Source organism: Hoplias malabaricus, chromosome 1, assembly GCF_029633855.1.
Source record: "Hoplias malabaricus isolate fHopMal1 chromosome 1, fHopMal1.hap1, whole genome shotgun sequence".
Classification (NCBI taxonomy): Eukaryota; Metazoa; Chordata; class Actinopteri; order Characiformes; family Erythrinidae; genus Hoplias; species Hoplias malabaricus.
Genome location: NC_089800.1, coordinates 81,201,657 through 81,224,897, shown reverse-complemented (window position 1 = coordinate 81,224,897; position 23,241 = coordinate 81,201,657). Strand labels below are relative to the sequence as shown.

Below are 23,241 nucleotides of genomic sequence, written 5' to 3'. Positions count from 1 at the left end.
ACCAAGCCACTTTGTTTTGTGTTTTTTTTTTTCCCTCTCCATTCATTTACAGACACTGGGTCTTCGTAAACACATCAGACTGGTTTTGAGCATGCAAAGAAACATCTTCAGAACTTTTTATGACATGTCTTTTCATTACAATCCTGAACTACGTCTTTAAAAGTTACAGTAAATATCACTTTCCACACATTTAGGTTTTGAGGCATGTCATTGCTCAAAGGAGCTTCCCCTTTATTCAAGAATCGTTCAAGTTGGTTACAAACCAATAAAAAAAACAACAACAAAAAAAAACCATCATCAATATACTGTTCTGCTACATTGTAGAAAAAAAAGACATATTGAACTGGAAAAAAAAACAAAAAAAAAAAAAACCCACAATCCTCAAGAGGTATCAGCTGCAAACTGAAAATACAATTACAGAGTATACTGCTAATAAACGGAAAAAAAAAGTCACAGCATGAAATGTTATCTCCCACACAAACTTTGGCGAAATGACATTAAAATCTTTAGAACTTTATGGTAGACACATTCCAAAATGATGACTCAACTTTCTTTAGCAAAACAGTAGCTTTCATCATCAGTCCTTTCAGTTCTAATGCAAACTGAAGCAGTCACAATGTTGTACCTTTCCACACAAACATGGCTGGTTTATGTCATTGTTCAAAATAACACTCCAGAACCATACATATATTACATAGGCACTCCACAGAAGAAGAAAAAAAGAAAGAAAGAAAAAAAAAAAACAACCTCTTTGAAAATCATAAATACTAGCTTGTTCCGTACAAACCACTTTTTAGTCACTTACAAATCACAGATCATCGATTTAATGCATTCTATATTTAACTGGGTACTTTCTGAAAGCCTAGCGTCTGTATGTGTTTTAAAAGAACATATATCCATTCAGTGCAGGAGGGCTCATCACAAAAATGTCTAAAGAAGCTTTTCCTTATCCAGTTATTAAACAGTTCACTGACATAATTTAAAGACTTAAACAGTAAATGTGACAATTAGGGGATGAATCAAGATGTGTCGAGTTGTATAAATTCTCCACGCTTCATGATTTTCACCCCGAACAATTACTACACGATTAAAACAAATGCCAACTCCCATCTGTTGGGTCACTGGAGGGGCACTCCAATTGCAAAGATCTTTCAATGTAAAGAAAACCTCACTTGGAGGTAAGGAATGAGTAGCAGAAGGTCTGCATTCCAAACAGGAAAAAAATATATGTCTAGTCCAGTCATGGATCCAGCACAGAGGGACCAGAGCAGTGCCACTGTTTCTCCTGCCTTGTCCTCCTGAGAGTCAGGTTCTCAGTGGAACAGACAGCATGGAGCATGAGTTGAAAAACAAAAGCCTTTTGCTATATATAAAACTGATGACTTGCTAGCTGGTCCATAAATGGGCGAACAAGATTATCTGTGGCAAAGTAGAAGACCAGGCCGAAGGTAATGGAGATGGGGAGAGCTGGGAGAGCCTTCTTAAATATGGCCAAGAGCAGGAGGGTTAGACACAAGCCCTGCAGAATAAGAGAGAGACACACAGGACAAGAACAATGTTTTTGAGAGTACAACAACAAGCGAGCTGGGCAGGGATCATGATGGTCATTATGAAATGCTTGAACTACTATGAACTGTCATCATTGCTGTTTACAAACTTGAAACCACTGGGTTGTCACCAAATGGTCACACCTTAAACCGACAGAACACAAAAGTGCTTAGCTTTGCATGCCCTGCAGAACCACTGAATACTGACCACTTAACATAAACTGATCATGTATATAATTGTTAATATTATTTTATGTTACATGTGATTTACAACATTCAGATTGAGATTCACACACCGACTGAACCCTACACCCTCTAATCAAGCTCTGTAATGATATATTATGATTTAATCTCTTGTAAAGGTATAACATTTCTGTGTTATATTCTTGCTCCTCTGTCTGTGCTTTGAGGTGCAGCAATAAAAGCTCCCAGGTGACAGTAAAAACTCATTTCCCACTGATTAATTCTTTACCTGTTAATTTTGGCTAAACAATAAATACATTTGGCTGTTGATACTTACAATAAGAATGGCCACAAAGCAGGCCAAAGTTGTGTTCCAGTCACCACTAGCTGTGGCTGAGGCTTTTCCCACAAGCATACTGTAAAAGATGAAGTCTCCAAGACCCAACTTCACACCCCCTGTAAGAACACACATACATGAGAATGCTCACAACTCACTCTGTTTGTACTCCATGTACCACGTTAGGCTTCAATTACTAAGCAAACCTCATGCTCTATCCCACTATTTGATGTGGTAGACCTGGGCGGGGTTCCGTCCCTTTAGATTAAAGCCTAGTAAAAGAAATTTCCACAAAAGATGATGCCCAACCTCCTCCCATAAGGTCTTTTGATCTCCAACATGGGTACACACATGCACACACACGTTCATGTAAAAGATGCAAAGAAACATTTAAAGAAGATAAGTCATTTTCATCTTCAGCCCTGTGAGTTGTGCTGTGTACTGTAGACATACGACTACATAAGTGTTCAACCATCATCTAGATCATTTAGGTTTTTTAACCAGACAACCCCAATGTACTTATTAAGTTTGAATATTTCACAGGAGGCTCCAACAGCAGGCGATAAACTGTGGCAAACATATGTTTTTGGTTTTGTTTGGCATTTACCATCAAAAACAGCTCTGCATTACATTAGCATTTTAATAGTTGGGTAAGGTTTTTGAAACATTAACTAAACAGTTATTTGCTATCATGAAAGGTTTACTATTTTAAGAGAATTTAGAAACACCAGTGTACTTTTCAGCGTGGTGGCAAAGTAAAAACTAACAGTAAAGTTGAAGCTACGCTCCTATTGAAGTTGGACAATTCTCCAAATTGAGCCGATGTTGAACAAGTGAAAGAAATATTTTCTTTTTCTTTCTGAAGTAAGCTTTTAGTGCTGCTCACTTTAGAATTCTGATTAAGAAGTGTGATTTGTCATTTCTTACTAGCTCATGTGAGCATTAGGACACAACAATCCTCATCACACAGCTTCATATCTCCTCAGCAAATACCAAAACTAATTTTGTAATAAATCATAAAATACATAAATATCTCTTTCACATTGAGAATATGTATAGCTTATGGAGATGAGTCAACCAAACATCACAATATTAAAACTTGTTACTGTACTGGATGAAAGGTTGTAAAGCTCTTCCTATTGTTTTCTGTGCTGAATTAGAAAGCAGACTCGTGAGCATCGGAAAAGATGACAATATTGACAAACAAAGAAAAACACAACTTACTCTCTTCATCGTCATCTACAGCTGGTGGACGTGCAGAGGGCATCTGCTGGATCTCACGTCGGCTTTCTTCAGTAGACTGCATTGTGCCCAGATGCTGCTCCTGCTGTCCAACCCAATCAGACGTGAAACCCCCATCATCCTCTGGCTGGGCTGTTGGTGCCATGGCAACTACAGGATACAGCAAGAGGCCTTAAAGTGAGGTCCAGAGCCAGAACAGGGAAAATATCAAAATCAACAACAGTGCCTGCCATTTCATTAAACGAGCGGTTTTAGGTCCTCTTCCCCACACAATAAACCTAGGTGACACACACGGGAATAGTGAGATGAAATATTGATATTTGAGATGCAAGTTAGACTCACCATGGCTCTCTTGTTGTGGGGCAGGTGTGGAAGAGTTGTTCCTGGGCTCTACGTTGTCTGCCATACCAACCAGCCACACCATAGTTGCTGGAAAAGAAAAGAGCAGTTGTTTTCCAAAGATGTGAATTATAAGAAAATCATTTTAGTAGGCAGGATGCAAAAACTATTTTCCTTTCAGCGTCTTACAAGAATAGATAAGGCCTGGAAACATGGGCTCATTCCTTTCTTGAGCTGTTTCAACTAGAATGCGAAGAGGTCCTTTAGGGCACAACACAGCCAGGAGGTCTGTATGAGAAAAGACACAAACATAATTACTGAAAAAATAAAGTAAATAAATCAAATGAACAATCAATCTCAGAGTCTCTTTTAAATAGTCTTCAAATTTTTTGGAACTTATACCATAAAGACTACATTTAGATAGTGATTGGATGTTTTTTTTTTAACTTTAACAATCAAATGTTTCCTTAATGTCCAACTAAATAAGGCAGGCCAACACAACCTGTATAATTCTGTCATTGTCCCAGTGAATAAAATACTACAATTACTATCTGCAACCACAAAGATAACACGTCTCCTGACAATGGAAATGTCAAATGTGCAATTTATGCTCTGGCAGGGAGGACCTAAAAGGAAGTCTGGATCTGTCCAAGACCTGTCCATTCTGAAGCTTAGCTCACACCAGTTCTTCAAAAATATCTTTCCTGTTTGGAGCTCAGATCCTTCCTCAGCACGTATCCTGTCTTATCGTTTTAGACTTAGTGTGATTTTTTTTTTTTATTAAAACAAAGATGAAATAAATATATACAAATACCACTGGAAGAAAACCCGGGATTTCTTAATGCACTGAATAGCAATCCCTGTTCTGAAGTTTCTTAAACATGAGTATGTTTGTGAGTAAGTGAATGAGCCAGTTCCATTAGGAGCTTCTCTTATAAAACATGGATCTTCCTTGTTTATATTCACACAACAAGGTCATATATTCTGATTCTGAAATGTTTTTCCTTGCCAAACTTTCCTCCTGGATTTAAAACTAATTGATCGTTTTCTTAAAGGCTAAGCACCAGCGATATGAAAGTGTCAAACAAATAAATACAGTGGAATTTGAGTTCCTAACTTGTGTATATTGATAGTCAGAAAACATGTTATTTCTTACTAATTCAAGGAATAAGTAAAAAAAATGTCCGTAGTGAGCTCGGGTTTTTCCTTCAATTTAATAAAATTGTGAGTTTTAAAGCAAATTAAGCTGCTATTTTCATTTTAATTCATACTTTTATATATATGTCAAGGGCGGCACGGTGGCGCAGCAGGTAGTGTCGCAGTCACACAGCTCCAGGGGCCTGGAGGTTGTGGGTTCGATTCCCGCTCCGGGTGACTGTCTGTGAGGAGTTGGTGTGTTCTCCCCGTGTCCGCGTGGGTTTCCTCCGGGTGCTCCGGTTTCCTCCCACAGTCCAAAAACACACGTTGCAGGTGGATTGGCGACTCGAAAAGTGTCCGTAGGTGTGAGTGAATGTCTGTGTGTCTGTGTTGCCCTGTGAAGGACTGGCGTCCCCTCCAGGGTGTGTTCCCACCTTGCGCCCGATGATTCCAGGTAGGCTCTGGACCCCCCGCGACCCTAAATTGGATAAGTGGTTACAGATAATGGATGGATGGATATATATGTCAGTAACTGAAATAATGTGAAATATTCCTGGAGGTCCATTAGGTGGTGCTTAGCCTTTAAACAGTTGTCAGCATAAGAAAAGGTCCAATCAGCGCTGATCAGATCTGGTTAGGATCAGGTTTACTAATTAAACTTAACAAACAAAAGTGTGTGAAAATATTATGGTAAAAAAGTTGGTTGCCAATACATATTCAATCTCACTAACCATAGACAGAGATGACTGCCAGGATGAGCCAGGCGGTCCACTCCGGCAGGTATTTGATGAAAACCAGTGCCATGAGGGCACTGATCATGATGAGATAAGCTTGCTGCAGGCGCAGTGGACCTTTCCAATGGATACAGATCATTCCTACTACCCCAAAGTTCCAGATGATTACCGCCAGCGTGAAGTAGTCCATGGCCACGTTGTACGTTTTGAACACTTCGCTGCAACAAAGCAATGTGTCATTGAAGACCATAATGCCTATTTTATAGGAAATGTGTTTTGTAAAATCAGACAAGGATACGTACTAAACGTTTGAATATCACAGAGGTTTTGAGCCATTGAAATCTGTCATTTATGTGAGACCTTCAGGCAGACACTTACCCAAGGTAAATATAGGAAAAAAAGAAGAGTAGCAGCAGCGAGGAGAAGAACAGCCATGCATGAATGACCTGTAAGGACATACAATAAAACGGAACATGTGAATAACGGAACTACAACAAAAAATGAAAAGCCCCTATAAAAATGTGTCATATTTCAAATTTATATTCACTTTAACAAAATAACCTGCCATGTCTATAATATTAAATTATCTTGATGGCAGAATTTAAAAAGCCTAGTCTAAAAAACTAATTTTCAGGACAATTTAATTAATTAATTATTAATTAATTTATTTATTAATTAACTAATTTAATTTTTACCTTATAGCAGCGGTACTTATAGAGCAATACAAGCACCAGCGTCATCACTACTATCATACTGATCATGATGGTCGCGTTTAGGATGGAATTGACAGCTCGCTGGCCCACTGTGTCAGTATCCTCACGGAAGGGAGTATAGATCCTGTGCAATCAACAAAGACACCATTATGTCAGTTCTTAATTCATTTCATTGTTATTTCAGATACTGCTCTAAAATGGTGCCCTTAATCTACACAATAATTAAGCAGCATTTATATGATAAAATGTAATATAAGCAGTTTTCTTCTACAGAAGTACCAAAAAAAAAGAAGCTATTTTTAGAAGTGCATAGCTTCTAAATATGTTTGTAATTAAACATTATGTATGTTCAGTTATTTCATAATCAGAATATTTTATTTATCATTAAAAATTGATTAAAAAAAAGAAAAAGAGCGACATGTAGGGACAGATACACTATATTTAAATGGCAACAACCACCCATCACTTAGCTCCAGGCCATGAATAGCTTAATACTTTAGCTCCTCCTAGAGGTGAATTCTCAAAATCATAATGGTTCAAGAATTAAAAGTCAAGGAAAGATGACAATGTTTTAGAATGACTGCAGAGGGCATTAAATCAAGAGACAAAAAAAAAATTATATATATATATATATATATATATATATATATATATACACACACACACACACACACAGCTGTATACATTGTTTGACCCTCTTTCACACTGTTCTTCATAGGGTCATGTCCACCACAGGACCACCATGTCCTTCCAATATTATTTGCAAATCTAATATTCAAATATTAAATCATATAATCAAAACAATTGGATTTCTGGGAAAGGGAAAAGGTTTTATTCCAAACAGTTCTATTCTGTTGTTTTTTATCCCATCATCATCGGGTATCATCAACTGTTTTCAAATAGTTTAAATGTTCACCTGACAATGTACAGGGGTTGGACAATGAAACTAAAACATCTGTCATTGTAGTGTGGGAGGTTTCATGGCTACATGGGACCAGCCTGTTGGCCAATCTTCATTAATTGCACACTGCAGCAGTAAGACCATGTGCATCCAGTGGTTCAAACATTGTGTCCTGAAGGCGGTGCCATTTATAATGCACCAATACACACAGCAAGACTGGTGAAAGACTGGTTTGATGAACATGAAAGTGAAGTTGAACATCTCCCATGGCCTGCACAGTCACCAGATCTAAATATTATTGAGCCACTTTGGGGTGTTTTGAAGGAGCGAGTCAGGAAACGTTTTCCTCCACCAGCATCACGTAGTGACCTGGCCACTATCCTGCAAGAAGAATGGCTTAAAATCCCTCTGAACACTGTGCAGGACTTATATAATGTCATTCCCAAGACGAATTGACGCTGAATTGGCCGCAAAAGGAGGCCCTACACCATACTAATACATTATTGTGGTCTAAAACCAGGTGTTTCAGTTTCATTGTCCAACCCCTGTATATCTCTGCGGATTTCTCTGTAAACCTACTATGAAGCTCTATTTGCCACAAACAAAGGTACTAGCAGCCATAGTATTTCAGAGCACTCTTTCAAATTCTTGCAAATTGTAGATGTGCTACATGGTGTTTTTAACACTCACCACTGCTGGCCATCCTTCTGTGTGTAGAAGCTGACTGACTTGATTGTTGCCACAACCACAACCATGCATAGTGTGACTGGAACAAAGAGCATGATGACATGTTTGGCTCCATATTTCAAAGTCAGCTCCTCATCCTCATCTTCCTCGCTGTCTGTGACGACCTGAGGTGGACGGGCCGAGGGAGGCTGGCCATTGAGCTCAGTCTCACCTCTGTCAGCACTTGGGGCTGTTTGGTTCACCATCTCAGTGTGCTGGTTTGCATCTGCTCCATTGATTGACTGCAAAGAGGCACAGAGAAGAGGAGCGATGGTCAGTATTGTGTGCAAGTGTGAGAGCAGTCTCTATGACTAGATTTAGAAGGCATTTACATTTCTTCATGCATGTTTCGATATGTCTTCAGAGCTCAGTTTCTCACATGACTACACTGGGCTACAATGATAAGGGCTGATTACATATAAACTTCAACAACATGTGATTAGATTCCCAGAGGTCATTATTAAGAGCCAATGTTAGGAAAGCTTAGACATCTGGGGCCGGTTGCACAAAACACATTAAGTTAAGATTTTCCTTAAAGTCCACGTTAAAACACCCTAACTCTTTTCTTAAGGTTCCCTTAAAATATTCACTTTTGTATTTAATTTTTTTTCCGTATCATTGTCTTATCCCTTAAGGAACCCCTTAATGTTCGTTAAACCACTGAACAAAACACCATACTGCCTTAACCGCAACATGGCAGAGTTTATGGCGAAAAATGAACGTATCCCAAGTGTTCAGCCACTGAGAGAACACACTGTACACGCTAAACGATGAGTAGTTGATTTTACATTATAGATTTGATCGACAGTTAATTCATGAGTTGGATCACGCTACTTTCCACAGCTGAGCTCTTCTTACTGCAATGCAGTTAATCATTGCTCTCCAATTTTATGCTACGGGATCCTTCCAGCCAGTAATAGGTGAGGTATTTCATGTCAAAAGTGTGCCGCATCATTCACTGGGTTTCAAATGCCCTTGCCCGTCTACTTTTATTGCATTCCTTCAAAAGAATTATTTTCCTCCTCTGACCAATTTGATTTTCTTTTCTTCTATTTTTGTCCTGAAAGATTTGTGAGCTGGTACAAGAGGCGATAATGGGTATCACAGCGAGTGCACAACGGCTTCCATGGAAACAACAAAATTTTACTCCCGTAAAAAATCTGTTAGCACAGTAAATCCCTTAACACACTTCTTTACGTAAGGAAATCTTTTAAGGGATATTGCTCAACACCTTTAAGTAAATCCTTACGAACGATGAAGGGGAAAACTTAAGGTGTTTTGTGCAACCGGGTGAAGTTTTTAGACCTCACATGCAGCCCTAAGCTAAGATCTTATAGGTCATCATCAACCCATTCCATTCATGTCCTTTCTGCTCTGAAGAGATTCACAAACACTTCATGAACAGAAGAAGAAAAAGAAAAACACTGCCAGTAACTGCCAACAAGTCTGGGCAGGACATCCCCAAGCTGTAGAAAGTAACAGCCACCAGATATTGCAGCTGTTCCACAGTTTCCTCTTATTTCCACACCTGCCTGTAACATGGCAATGGTAATAAAAGGGTGTGGTAAATCATAACTTTTACTCTGATAAGACTTTTCTATTTTCCTGTGCTGTTGGAGATTTTAGTTTAAAAGTGTAGTAAAAGAAAACAGTCATTGCTGTATATGGCTTCTGAAAATTCTATTAAAATGAACATTTAACAACAGAAAATGATTCATTCATATGCTTCTTTAGGCCAGGGTGGATTAAAACTTAGGAATTAAGACCCACTGTAAAGAAAAACTTAATTCCAATGTGAGAATGTCAATAATATACAATCATACAACAAACAAAAATAATCATATTTCTATTAAAGAGGCACTAAACCATTTTACCAGAGTGGTTGTAGCTACAATTGTAGTTTGCCTACATAACCGCCAGAGGCAGCTTATCCCAAATCCCAACCTTTGCACTACTGCACTAAAGTGACCTCCAGTGGCCAATCAGGCCAACCACAACAACAAAGACAGCTGCCCCTCAGAGAGTCGTTAATTATAAGCGGGTATTCTCAGAATATATTTTATTACATTAATAAATATTTTTAAATATGTTCTTCAATTTTACAAGTAATTTTAATTAATTAAAACAATTTATTAAATTGCTGACTGTAGCTTTAACATTAAGAAAATATTTAAAACCTATAGAGCCAATAACAGAATTTAAAAATAAAAAATAGAAGGTAAATATGAACGGTAATAACATTAGTAACGTTTATTAAACCTTTAGCAGCAAAACGTCAAATTAAACAAACTTACCACATTATTCACTAATTCCTCCGCATTGTCAGCCATTGATGCTTTGAAAAGACTCATACCTCATAGAAAACCCAGAGACCTCTGGACCTGGAGAAACAGAAACACAACAGTAATATTTTAACTCGCACAAACAGCGGCCCAGCTTTAACATTCAGTTACAACACTAAACCAGCGCTACATGGTAGCTAGCTAATTCTTTCTGCAATATGCTGATGTTACATTAAGAAAACTAAGACACAATTAACTGAACCTAATAATAAACGTAGTTTCACAGAGACACACAAGATTTAGGAGCTCCTTCCCATCTTAAGGACTGTGTTAGCTTTAGCGAAGCTGCTCTAAAGACGTTAGCAAAAGCTAACATAGGTTAGCTGGGATGTTACAACGTCCAGAAAACAAGAACAAAGGAGAACGACGTCCAACTAACGTAGCATAGCTATGAACCAGAGGACAATAGACGACCAGCGATGTAAACGAAGCTACCGTTCAAAAAAGGCAAAGATTTTCGCTAACCGGTTTATTATTGCTGTAAACTGGTACTTAGCCACCGACAGAGCTTCAGCTGAAATTTACGGCACCGTAACAATTCAATTAGACCGTGTGAATTTAATACCGGTGTTTAAACCAGTTAAATATCCACCCCGCATAAACTGCGAATTTCACCGTTACATATATGACAGACATATCCCTCACCTCAGAAACCTGCACAACCTGAACAAATACAAACACTGGGAACTCGGTGAAGGCTGAACAATGAGCCTGAAATAAACCGAACAAAAGAAAAGTCCCACTTAAAGGTGCACTGGGCGATTTTATTTAATCTCTTAATGGTTAAAAAATTGAAATATGAAGGGCATGTTTTAAAAAAATATTATTTTTTTATTTGTTTTAAACCAATGACCTCAACAATAATACAAAAATGTCTTAGTGAATGTCCTAGATGGGATTCTGCTGCTTGGCCTTGACTAGTTCAGGAACCCCTAGTCACTAGTGTGACTCGGAGGCTGCTTTGACGAACAACAATAACATTTTGCTAAGGCATGCTAATGAAATTAGATAGCGCACCTTTAAATCCCTTAATATTCATAGTATTTATTTGACTCTATTCAAAGCAGGCAAACACAGTTTTAATCGTATTTTTTGTGTGGGTGGGTGTGGGTGTGGTTTTATTTTGAAAAGTCTCAGTGGGCTGTTCTGGTGTCCTCAGACCCCCTCTTAGCTGAAGTGTTAACCGAGTCTTCATCATGTGTGAGATTGAGTCGTGGTACATGGACGATTCCTCTGAGGATAAGAGACTTCCACACAAACTCACCCCCAACGAGCCCGTCACTTTAGAGGAGTTACAGAAACTAGGAGTTTTCCACTGGAAGGTGCGTTCATAACTTGTTAACTCCAGGGTTATGTTTAGCCCTCAACTGAGGTAACTACCTCACAGTAAGGCCGTAACTTCAATGGCTCCATGGTCCCTACATAGTGCACTACACGGATCACGAAACTGTGGACGCTACACCTTATTCGTGCCCTTAATATTGGAAAGAGTGTCGCGCAGCTCATTTCTTAATATGAAAGAAGATATTTTAGACAAACATGAACTATTTTGGTGCAGAATCCGATCATTCATGGCCAAGGTAGTGCACTGCATAGGGTAGGAAGAGTCATTTGAGATTCAGCCTTAAAAAACTTCCAGTGTGAACGAATTTCAGCTGAACTAATTCGGATCAGACCTGGCTTACATTTTTTTTTTTGCGTGTCAGTTTTATATTTCTGCATATTTTTCATTTCTTTTTCCACTTGCATGTCTAACATTTGCTAAACTGTTGGAGGGGTGGACGACTACTGACGTGCAGACTGACCAATGAAATGTTTACAGGGAAGGTTATCGACCAATAACGGTAGCTCTACAGTCAGACCGTCCAATCAGAAGATTTTAGACTAGTTTGTGAACGAAACGCTTCTCGAAGTTCTATGTAAGCTCTAGAAAAACAAAATCCCGGACGTTTGTGAAATTCCGCCCGGACATTTTTTTTAAGTCTAAAAAAGAGGACGTCTGGTCACCCTAGCTAAACCCGTGGATCCAGTTGTAGTAAAGTTTATATCCAAAATCACTGGCTTTTACTGTGAAGTTCTCTAATTCTCAGCGATATGTCCTCAAAAACGATACACCGTGATATTGACATAATAGTTTAGTCAAATTCTAAGCAAACAATGACAATTATTACAAAATCTCAATATTGGCAAACAGTATTTATGATTATTTGTTGCCATTTGGAAGGTATTGTGGAGTAATTATGCATGAACACATGTATATGGAAGCAAATCTGTCTCATCACTTTGAAATATTACCACCTTTGAATTTGTAGCACTGAATGTTTCTGCACTGAAGTTAGTTTTGTTGCTTTTGAGTTTTGTTGCTTTTGAATTTACGTCTTCAGATTTCCACCTCTGAATATTATGCTTCGCAATTATGCATCTGAATATAATTGCTCTTGAATTGAACTCGTGAATTTTCAAGAACACGTTTTCACTGTTATTATTCAAGGTTAATAAATTCAGATAAAATTAAAATAATTCAAACAATATATTTTGAAGTTGCTCAAATTTGACAGACGAAACTCAGACGCCAAAATACGAGTGAAAACATTCAGATACACATCCGGGATACAAAGGAAAATCAATCGATTCATTAGGATTTTCTGTTTCAGAAAATGGCGCAGTAGTTGCATTCTACACAACCTCCACACCGTGGAAAAACTATACGTTTAGCTTCCTTCCGCGGATATTATCTCTTTATTTTCAAAGTGTCTCAAAAATCTGAAAGACTCAATGAAGACACAACATTAACAGACTATTGATGTCCTGAAGATGAAGAAATTTTACTGTGGATTTTTTTTGTAATGGCCCTGTGAATATAGCATGTGATATAACAGAATGTGGAAGATGTTTAAAAAGTCACATATGATTTTTATTAAAAACAAGTATGAAAATGCTTTTAAATCCTGGAATAAATCTATTTATGCTTCATAGTCTGGGCCATGACTTGTCTCTCTCTGTCTCTTTCAGTTAAACGCTGATATTTATGAAAACGACCCTGGGTTACAGAGGATCCGTGAGGAACGTGGCTACACTTATATGGACATTATAACAATCCATCCAGATAAACTACCCAACTATGAGGAAAAAGTAGGTCCACACTGCCAGGAGCTTTACTGCTGACAGGCGTACTGGCCTTTAAGAGTAAAAAAATAACTTAACGATTATAGTTTAATACGACACACACTTTCCTTTTCCAGCTGAAGATGTTCTATGAAGAACACTTGCACCTGGATGATGAGATCCGCTACATCTTAGAAGGAAGAGCGTATTTTGACGTTAGGGACAAAAATGATCGCTGGATAAGAATTGCTATGACGAAGGGGGACCTGATAACACTACCAGCAGGAATTTATCACAGATTCACACCAGATGAGACTGTAAGTTCTAACAGCGGAATTCACAGCTTTCTGAAGCTTGTGTTGCTCATTTCAGGAGTGTGGGATATAGGAGTATTAATGCAAAATAACAATGTTGATTATATACAGAATGCTTCAAATGTTAGGACTGATTAGTGAATTATATCAAATGTACCTAGTGTTTTTTTTCCTCTCGACTTTAGAACTACACTAAAGCCATGAGGCTGTTTGTTGGAGAGCCCGTGTGGAAGGCCTACAACCGCCCAGCTGATGACTTTGAAGTCCGCCAGAAGTACGTTCACTCATTGAAGTGCTCCTGAGCTGGATCTGGGATCACCCCAAGTCTTGTTGTTGAAAGTGTAACAGTTCTGCATTTTTAACAAACATTCAATAGCTGCCAGACATCATTAAATGCCTTGATTGTATATGTCTATATTACTAAGGATCTCAGCAGTGATTACTCTGGTTGAGATATAGATGACTATTAGGTCGTCATATTTACGATGATAAATGTCAAAGGCAGATCTAGCTTCAGCATTAATGACTGGTGAGTTGGCATCATGGTGAGTTGTGAAGTAGGATGCTACACACCCACTTGTGTAGTTTTACAATGAGAACGTCTGGATCCTTTTAATGATCATGTCTTAACAGGTTAAAATAAAAAATTTCACAGGTTTGTGACCCCTTCCTATTGTGGCTTAAGCTCAATATAGTTCAGCTGTTAATGTGTTAACGATGAGCAGCGGAGCATAACGTTTTGGCTAAAGCTGAAACCTATGACCAGAGACACACACAAAACACTGAAATCAATGTAATTTTATTTAGATTTCCTTTTCTAATATCCAAAAATGTACAGTACAGTTGATTGAACACTCCAAACAGAAATCAACACATGCACAAGTCACACTGATAATAGCATATGTTAAAGGTACATTAAAATAGAAGGGCTTCATTATAAATGGTTTGCAGTTTCTGGTCACTTTTTAAAAATGCTATGGAAATAAAAGGCAAACAGCCAGGAGTGACTCTGTCAGTGACAGATTTGCTGAATGAGGATCATACGTAGAGTATCTGAATACTCTACCAGTTAAGGTTATCTTAAAGGAGTAGTTTGTCATACTAAAGATTTGAGGCTTGTTCTTTAGGTACACCCTAGATCTGCAAGGCTACTGTAGCTAAACCGTACTGGGAGTTTGTGTCACTCAAAATGGATTATACTTGTTTTTATCTCTACCAACAAACTAAAGAGAAACAAGTTTGTGTTGAATACAATGTTATGCAAGGGTGATTCTGGGTGAACTATTCTTTTTATGTTATGATGCTTTTCGGAATATATTCATGTAATGCTAGTCCCATTTAGCTCGCAAAATTTGCTAAAATATTTACATATTTTTGGATTTACATTTACTTACATTCTCCCTGGGATTGGAAAGAGGGAAACATTGGTTTAAAAGCTTACTTTTCTCAAATTTCCACGTTCCAACAGGTCAGCTTTGGTTTGGTCGTCATGCATAATCACATTCCTTGTCTTATGGTAACTGTAAATACAATGGATCAGTGGCATTTTTTTCAGCTTAATCTTGCTAAAGCAGTCATGTGACATCTTGGAGCTGGGTCTTTACTCAGGATCAAAGAGCCAGGTTCCAATGTGGAGCTAATGCCCTCTGTGTTGATGGTAAAACCCAACATGCCAGGTCTTTAAACCAGTTTAAGACACTGTGTGTTGAAGCTGTCCCCTTCGCGACAAGCTACAGCCTCTAGCAGGCTCTGCTTCTTTTGTGTGCTGCGAGATGACTCCAGCTCATACATGGTGGTCAGGTTGAAGAGCACGCTCTCATGCAGATAGAGGGCTGGGTCCTGCTGCACCAGGCTCTCCAGCTGTCCTAGGGACTCCTTTAGACGGCCCAGGTAAAGTAAGCACACCGCTGCGTTGTTGTTCGCCTGGTGAACCAAGAAAGTAAGGAAACAAAATGCATCTGAATCTGAATGTATTTGTTCATCTGTAGGATTTTTATGTTGGAGGTTTAAAGATTTTCTCAGAGGTCAAAGTCTTTTGCACGGTATGGCACAAATTAATCTCAGAGAAATAAATCAATAATTCATTGTAGTCATTAAGCAATAAGCCTTGATATTAAAGCTATATAATAAGTCTGCAGTTTAAGGATTTAAAATGGATATAAAAAAAAAAACCATATACACGTTCTCTGTGCCAACATGTGTGTCACGTGTGCTTTATAGCCCTCGTATCAGCTCAAGGAAAGAAGAACACAAGTTTAAACCTAACTGAACTCCACCGAGAGAAAGTCAATAAGCAGTCTGGACAGATAATGACAGAAAATAGACTGCATATTTACCACAGGATTCTTGGGATCAATTTTCAAGATGCCGGAGAAACACGTGTGAGCTTCTGCATAATTATTTTGGCTGAGGTAAACAAATGCCCTAAAAAGAATTAATAGATGTTGTAAAACAAACAAACAAAAAAAAATTAAAAATGTATATTATCTGAAGAGAGCAGAAGACAACATGGTTCTGTCAACTTACTTGTTCATTAAAACCGAGGTGTCCTTTGCTGGGCTTGTTCCCTTTTCCTGACAGTCTTTCTCCACTTCCTGGAAGTACTTCTCTGAGGTTTTGATGTCTCCAATCTTAGAAGAAATACACAGATCAGGACATCCTTAAAGGTACAAGAACAGCATACACTAGGGGCATTAAAACATTCATTAATTAATTATTTGTAACCACTTCCCCAGTTCAGGGTTGCGGTGTGTCCGAAGTCTACCTGGAATCACTAGGCACAAGGCAGGGACACACTAGGATGGGCTGGACACAGCAGGGCACCTTTGAGTAACCAATTAAACTGTCAATGTGTGCTTTGTGACTGGGGGGAAACCCACACAGACACTGGGAGAACACACCAAACTCCTCGCAATCACTCAAGGCAGGGTTCAGACCCACAATGCCAGGACCTTGGAGCTGTGTGACAGTGACAATACCTGCTGTGCCACCGTTCTGCCCCAGTATTAAAAGAATTCACTGTTTTTATATTTGATACACTGCCTTGGAACAGTTTCTTCTGTTACAAATAAAGGACACAAGTGCTATTCATACAAGGCACCACATTTATGATGCACTGGAAGCTACTTAAGGACCCACTTGAGTTGAATCCTCAGTCTGTTCCACAGTGAGTGAGTAAATGCTACAAGCCACATCCATAAAAAGCTCTTCATGATTTAAAAAACAAAATAAATAAACCATAAGTGAAAGTATCTTTCCTGAAACTTGTATTAATCGTCAAAGAAAATAGTTTATTTGTGTTAACTACGCTTTAGTAATTCAGCAAAAGTCTGACCAAAAAACCTAGACCCAAATGAATGCTACCTTTGTGTCCATTTTTGCAGCTGCACTGAGAATGCACAGGGATTCAGAGCATATGTTATTGCAAATTTTGTGAATCATCACCACCCTAAGGGTTACATGAGTCAGCAAGTCCCACTGAACTGTAGTTTCAAAGTAGTCCTTAAAGAATGAATTTCATAAGCATTCAAGGTTGCAGTGTGCTGCTGAAGTAGACAGGTAATGTCTTTTTCAGTGTCTCAAAGCCCAACCTAATAAAAAATAAACATAAAAAATGACAGAGGAAGCAGTGCAACTGCAGAAGAATGACCTTGCCTCACCTGTAGGAAAATGCGTCCTATTCCACTCAGCAGCTGCACTCTCTGCTGTGGCTCATACTGGATGATGGAGTGATACGTCTCAACTGCCAAAACATAGTCCTGGATGTGTGGGAGAGAGGGGAGAGAGAGGAGTGTGAGTTGACAAAGGGGAATTAAATATATTAGGGTGTAGAGGAGCAAGTGAAGAAAATTCAAGTGACATGGGGGTATGATGCAGTCTAGTATTTTTTGGGTTAACACATACGTGACATAGAATGTATTATTATTCATTCAATCATTATCTGTAACCGCTTATCCAGTTCAGGGTTGAGGTGGGTCCAGAGCTCACACCTACGGACACTTTTGAGTCGCCAATCCACCTACCAACGTGTGTTTTTGGACGGCGGGAGGAAACCGGAGCACCTGGAGGAAACCCACGCAGACACAGGGAGAACACACCACACTCCTCACAGACAGTCACCCGGAGGAAAACCACGCAGACACAGAGAGAACACACCAACTCCTCACAGACAGTCACCCGGAGCGGTAATCGAACCCACAACCTCCAGGTACCTGGAGCTGTGTGACTGCGACACTAACCTGCTGCACCACCGTGCCGCCCTGTATTATTATTAACATAGGAATTGGCCATTCATAGAATTAATTCTTGGGGTGTTGTTTTGTCTTGAGGGAAAAATATGCAAGAACATGCTGAATTGGATGCAGATAATGTGAAATGCGATATATATATTTTTTATTTTACTTAAATGTTTGCATTTAAACATCACAATGTGCATCCAAATTCTTTGCCTGTAGTGCACTGACACAAAGGCAATAAAGTCTTTATCCAGCAGATGGCACTGTATCACTGCATTCCCTATCTGGACAAAGAAAACAATTCAAGCAATACACAGATTCAGTTCTTACAAACAACTAAAGGTAGCGTGCCATTCTTCTGGTGACCTTTCTCCAGCTGAAAACAAGGCGTTGCTTTCAGAACCTCACACCTTACACACATCGCTCCTCCGAATGGAGATCACATTTTGGATCGGTGGAATGAAGCATGGGTTGAGTAAATGCCTTTTCTTCTGATCCAATATCCTACAGAAAGCTCATGTCTAGACACTGGGCCGTGAATAGCGGTCAGACGGGTCAAGCAAACAAACACAACGCCTCTCACTTTTATTAAAGCGTATAGAGAGGAGGGAGGTAAAGTACAACAGTACATGCCTGGATTTACCAGACCTTTTCCTAACCCACTACTTGAAGTAAAACCTTAAGGAAAAATGGAAAGCTATAAATAAGCTGCTTATAAAACTGGTCACAATACATGCAGGAGGTTTTAACTGAGGAGAGTGCAAGTGTTTTGTGACCCGTGTGGAACAGTGGGCAAATTCTATGGAATTTCAAATGTATTTATGCTTTTTAAGAATGAAAAATCACATACAACAGCGATGACGACAAGACAAATCAAACCTAAAGTAGTACAAGCAGCAACCTATCAACACTATTACTGACAAATAACAAAATGACATTGATGCCTCCTTTTTTGGCAACTGTGTGACTCTGCATTGTAGACTCCGTGGCGCATGTATAAGCAGAACTACGGTAGTGAGTCTCTGCAGCAGCTCTTCTCCACCACCCACATACCTTCATCATTAGCAGACAGTTTGCCATGGAGTACATCACCCGGCACAGACGTGACCTCCACAGCTGAACAGAGGCTACGAGAGAGAGAGAGAGAGAGATAGAGAGTGTGAGAGAGAGAGTGAGTGAGAGAGAGAGGGGAAAAAAAAAAGACAGGAATAGCCAATTGCAGTCCTCCCTTCCCTACCCTCCTCCCTTCCCTACCCTCCTCCCTTCACCATCACACACCCTTTCCCCCTTCCAAGCCATCAATTATTTGTCTGCGAGAGGGAATTATGGCGGATGGCAACGGAGGAAAAGACACTGCGACAATCAAATTCATTTTTCCCTCTGGCTTACTGTAGGCCCCTTCACTGAGCTTGTCTGTTCTCATATTATTTTTTCGGCGTGTATGCGCGTAGCTTGTTTGTGCTCATCAACAGGGAGCAGGGGAGCGAGCTGTGTAGATCTGCAGCTAGAGTGCATCTGGTGCCTGCTTACAGATGAAGAGGGACTACAGAAAGATGGAGAGGACGGGAGAGGCTAGCGTCTCAAGCTGCAATTTACAGTGCTAAAAGATGAAAAAGCATAAAAGACAAGGGAAAGAACAGTTCTAATAAGCAATTCAGAGTGATGGAATCTGGGCTCCTCAGTGTGCACAGCTGTGTCTCTCTGGAGGAACACTTCCTTCTGTGGAGGATAAAACTCTAACATTTGTAAACATTTCATTACCACAATTGCAGCCATTTGAATAATTTGAACAACCTATTAACGTTCAAACACTCAAGTGACTGAAGCAGTGACCAATGGTGAAGATTGAAAAGAGGCTCCATGTAGACTGCAGTCAAGATTAAAAAAATGCATATTAGCAAAGAACGTTGGCAGAAATATGAGCGATAGTGGTGTATCACACATCCCTTTTGCTCTGCAGATAATTTCAACCTGTCATGTATTTTATATCATCTCTGAGATTTCTCAGGATTGGCCTTAACCTTTGAATCTGACCAAGAGGCACTGGTCAACGGGGGGAAAGGGCAGCATTAGTGCTGAACAGGCCTGTGGGTTCCTCCAGGCCGGTGGCCTACAGTGAGGGCTGTGGGGGTGGGGCAGCAGCCAGGAACAGCCCAAGGCCATGGGGCTGTTAGTACTTGGCAGCTTCTCCAGAGACACACAGGGCTCCAGACAGCTCCACATGTGATGCCACATCATAGACTCCACTCCACACACATTTGTCTTTATATCCACCAGAATCAACACCAAAAAAGCTCCAGGCTTGTGAGTCAATCGAGTATGCAGGATTTATATAGGTGTCAACTTTCTGCCCTGACACTGAAACAAACCAGGATCAAATGCCCGCGTGTGAAGTCTCCTCAACACTGTAATCCTGTTATTTCACGCAGTGCCCTCTTGTTAATAAGAGAAGTATATTCTCACTTTTTCCCCTCATTGAATCTTGTAATACATTATCTCATTCTATTAGATTTAATTTATTTTGTAATTTCCAAGTTGTTCTTGAGCTTCACTGAGCTGCACGGTAATGTGACGCCAGCAACAGAGAAAGAAGTGTTAGAGAGCAAAACTGCTGGTGTTTGCCACATCATACACTTTGCAGTATTCTCACTGTAAAATGTTAATGAGAGATGTGGTTACTGGAATATGCAAATATTTAATATCTACAGGGATGGGACAATGAAACTGAAACACCTGGTTTTAGACCACAATCATTTATTAGTATGGAGTCAATTCGTCTTGGGAATGACATATACAAGTCCTGCACAGTGGTCAGAGGGATTTTAAGCCATTCTTTTTGCAGGATAGTGGCCAGGTCTCTACGTGATGCTGGTGGAGGAAAACGTTTCCTGACTCGCTCCTCCAAAACACCCCAAAGTGGCTCAATAATATTTAGATCTGGTGACTGTGCAGGCCATGGGAGATGTTCAACTTCACTTTCATGTTCATCAAACCAGTCTTTCACCAGTCTTGCTGTGTGTATTGGTGCATTATAAACGGCACCGCCTTCAGGACACAGTGTTTGAACCACTGGATGCACATGGTCTTACTGCTGCAATGTGCAGTTAATGAAGATTGGCCACCAGGCTGCTCCCATTTAGCCATGAAACCTCCCACACTAAAATGACAGATGTTTCAGTTTCATTGTCCAACCCCCCCATGTTCTTTAACTGGTCCCGCCACAGAATAGAATACTTTCATATTTATGAAAATTGTCCATTTAGTTTTGAGCTGTCATATTCTTCCATTGTACGACAGTGTTCTTATCACTGCATTATATTTTCAATTTTGCATTTGAATAATGCTTCATAACAGTGTTTTGCACTAAAATGTACTAAAATGCCTGTAATTTTGGTAAATACAAGGCTATTTCCTTCATAAAAAACGAATATTCACCTGGCAAATAAATACACAGGTATACAACTTTTACAATTATTCAATTTACACAAATGAAGAGTAAAATAAAAACACAAATGACTGAGCAATGAGAGAACAGCTTAAAGGTTCCTGGAGCAGTCCCTACACTGCACATTTACATGTCTTTTATGCTCTAACACACAAACTTCGATTCAGGTCCGTTAATTAGCTGATTAGGATCCAATGTGCCAGGAGCAGAAAAGAACCCATAAAGCTCTAACAGAGCGGGTACCCCAGGACCATCATATGGGAACACTGGAATAGCTGAATGTTCTCATTCTCCGAGAGGCTGAAGCAGTTAATTTATCATTCTCATGCTGCAGTATGTTCCCAAGTTAAAACCTGCAATACCTGCTGTATATATTTTGCTGTAAATTCTATAATGCACACCAGTCCTCAGCATCATACAGACAATTCTCAGCATCCCTCATGTAATAAATGACAGAGCAGAGGGCAGACTGCAGTACCTTGTCTGTTCTCTTGAGTAAGGGTCATCATGCTGCCATCTTCTGCCAGGCCCTCCTCCAGGTTAGCCAATATCTGCCCACAGAGGAGAACAGTTTCACAAGCGGAGACTGAGCTAGTAACACAACTGTTGTATAGTCTGAATGAATAGTAAATATGTGCTATTCTGGATGTTAATTGCCTTTGTTCTCACTGTTATTTTACATTAAAGACTATTTTTGCTCTCTCCATCATTCTGGAAACATTTTAAACTTTTCAAAGCATCCTACCAATGATTTGAAACCTGGAAAGTTGTTACCAGCTTGATGTTAGAACATCATAAGTGAATAAAAGGTCTTCCATTTTCTAAAGTCTAGATTCACTGATCAACCATAATATTATGACAATGACTCTTTGCTTCTACACTCACTGACCATTCTTCATTCCTTGAGATCCATTCTACAATTAAAGTCTGTAGTCTGTCTGTACGTCTGCACACACTTTTGCCCCCTTTTACCTTGTTCTACAACTGTCAGTACCACCACAGCACAGGTTCGATGTGATGGTGGTTTAATTGTGTTTTTCCTGGTTACAAGAGGATCAGGCACAGCAGTGCTACTGGAGTTGTTAAGCGCTGTGTACCCACTGTCCACTCTGTTAGACACACCTACCACGTTGGTCCACCTTATAGATATAAAGTCAGCGAGAGGAGCTCATCTGCGGCTGCAGGGTTTGTGTTGGTCGTGCTCTAGTCCTTCATCAGTGGACACAGGACACTGTTGGATGGATATTTTTGGATAATGGACAATTCTCAGTCCAGGATTGACACCTCTTCTATTTCTTTTTATTCACTTTACCAGCACAACACATACTAACAAACCACCACCACTCCACTGCTCTGTGGTGGCCCTGACCCTTCATAAAGAGAATTAAAGGGGGCAAACAAAGTATGCACAGGAACAGATGGAATACACTCGGTCACAGCAGAACTACAAACTGCTCGTGTGTGGTCTGTGGAGATGAGAGACTGGACAATGAGAGCAGACACAAGGAGGTGCTCATAGTGTTATGGTTGATTAGTGATTAGTGTATGTAGCACGTTATAGAAGAGGCAGGCAGTTGGGTGGAATGTCCTGGACTCTGGGTGCGCTGAACTCACTTTCTGACAGACGCTCCTCATACTGTGCAGGCGGTCCAGAGACTCTTGGGGCTTGTTTAAGTACTGAGGCAGTTCAGCGTGCAGCACGCGCATGGAGAACGGCACCATGGAGCCTGAACAAACATAAACAGACCTTACTCATCTTCACACACCCTCACTACTGTGCAGAAAGTATGGAGCGATATGCTCAAATGTGTCAGATCCATAGTATAAACCTGCAGAAAAATATATGAATGTTGTAATATAGGTAAAAATATTTAAGATCACGATGCTTGATACTTGACAGATAAATTGATAACTTGTAAGTTGTATTTACCACATAGCCTA

At 39.6% G+C, this 23,241-nt stretch overlaps 3 protein-coding genes across 4 annotated transcripts in view; 1 reads left to right on the top strand and 2 right to left on the bottom strand.

Annotated features, from left to right (window-relative positions):
• Positions 1-254: 254 nt before the first annotated feature.
• psen1 (presenilin 1) lies at positions 255-10,906 on the bottom strand. 2 transcript variants are annotated; one of them, XM_066684873.1, is made up of 11 exons: positions 10,847-10,906; positions 10,154-10,240; positions 7,824-8,101; positions 6,215-6,356; positions 5,898-5,965; positions 5,517-5,737; positions 3,838-3,936; positions 3,652-3,738; positions 3,292-3,459; positions 2,068-2,186; positions 255-1,519 (listed from the first exon to the last, which is right to left on the bottom strand). In XM_066684873.1, exons 2-11 carry the CDS (start codon positions 10,208-10,210, stop codon positions 1,364-1,366), a joined length of 1,395 nt encoding a protein of 464 aa, XP_066540970.1. In that variant the 5' UTR covers positions 10,211-10,240; positions 10,847-10,906; the 3' UTR covers positions 255-1,363. The 2 variants fall into 2 exon arrangements, with proteins under 2 accessions (XP_066540970.1, XP_066540979.1); XM_066684882.1 differs by lacking the exon at positions 10,847-10,906 and adding an exon at positions 10,667-10,754.
• A 440-nt stretch (positions 10,907-11,346) lies between these two features.
• adi1 (acireductone dioxygenase 1) lies at positions 11,347-14,290 on the top strand. The gene is made up of 4 exons (XM_066674977.1): positions 11,347-11,523; positions 13,214-13,333; positions 13,444-13,623; positions 13,806-14,290. The coding sequence occupies exons 1-4, from the start codon at positions 11,398-11,400 to the stop codon at positions 13,920-13,922; spliced, it is 543 nt and encodes a 180-aa protein (XP_066531074.1). The 5' UTR covers positions 11,347-11,397; the 3' UTR covers positions 13,923-14,290.
• Positions 14,291-14,357: 67 nt separating this feature from the next.
• trappc12 (trafficking protein particle complex subunit 12) overlaps positions 14,358-23,241 on the bottom strand; it is a 29,936-nt gene continuing 21,052 nt past the window's right edge. The window contains exons 6-12 of the mRNA XM_066674964.1: positions 22,915-23,027; positions 21,779-21,851; positions 18,909-18,982; positions 17,280-17,378; positions 16,147-16,250; positions 15,957-16,044; positions 14,358-15,543 (exon numbers count right to left, since the gene is read on the bottom strand). Coding sequence (XP_066531061.1) covers positions 15,301-15,543; positions 15,957-16,044; positions 16,147-16,250; positions 17,280-17,378; positions 18,909-18,982; positions 21,779-21,851; positions 22,915-23,027 — 794 coding nt within the window. The 3' untranslated portion in view covers positions 14,358-15,300. The remainder of the gene's footprint in view (positions 15,544-15,956; positions 16,045-16,146; positions 16,251-17,279; positions 17,379-18,908; positions 18,983-21,778; positions 21,852-22,914; positions 23,028-23,241) is intronic.

Bases quoted from the DNA above. Each gene is read 5' to 3' on its own strand.
- psen1 (XM_066684873.1), bottom strand. From the start codon at position 10,210: ATGAGTCTTTTCAAAGCATCAATGGCTGACAATGCGGAGGAATTAGTG. The intron at 6,357-7,823 runs GTGAGTGTTAAA...TTGATTGCACAG, and splicing joins CAGAAGGATGGCCAGCAGTG to GATCTATACTCCCTTCCGTG. The intron at 3,937-5,516 runs GTTAGTGAGATT...TTTCTCATACAG, and splicing joins GGCAGTCATCTCTGTCTATG to ACCTCCTGGCTGTGTTGTGC.
- adi1 (XM_066674977.1), top strand. From the start codon at position 11,398: ATGTGTGAGATTGAGTCGTGGTACATGGACGATTCCTCTGAGGATAAG. The intron at 11,524-13,213 runs GTGCGTTCATAA...TGTCTCTTTCAG, and splicing joins TAGGAGTTTTCCACTGGAAG to TTAAACGCTGATATTTATGA. The intron at 13,624-13,805 runs GTAAGTTCTAAC...TCTCGACTTTAG, and splicing joins GATTCACACCAGATGAGACT to AACTACACTAAAGCCATGAG.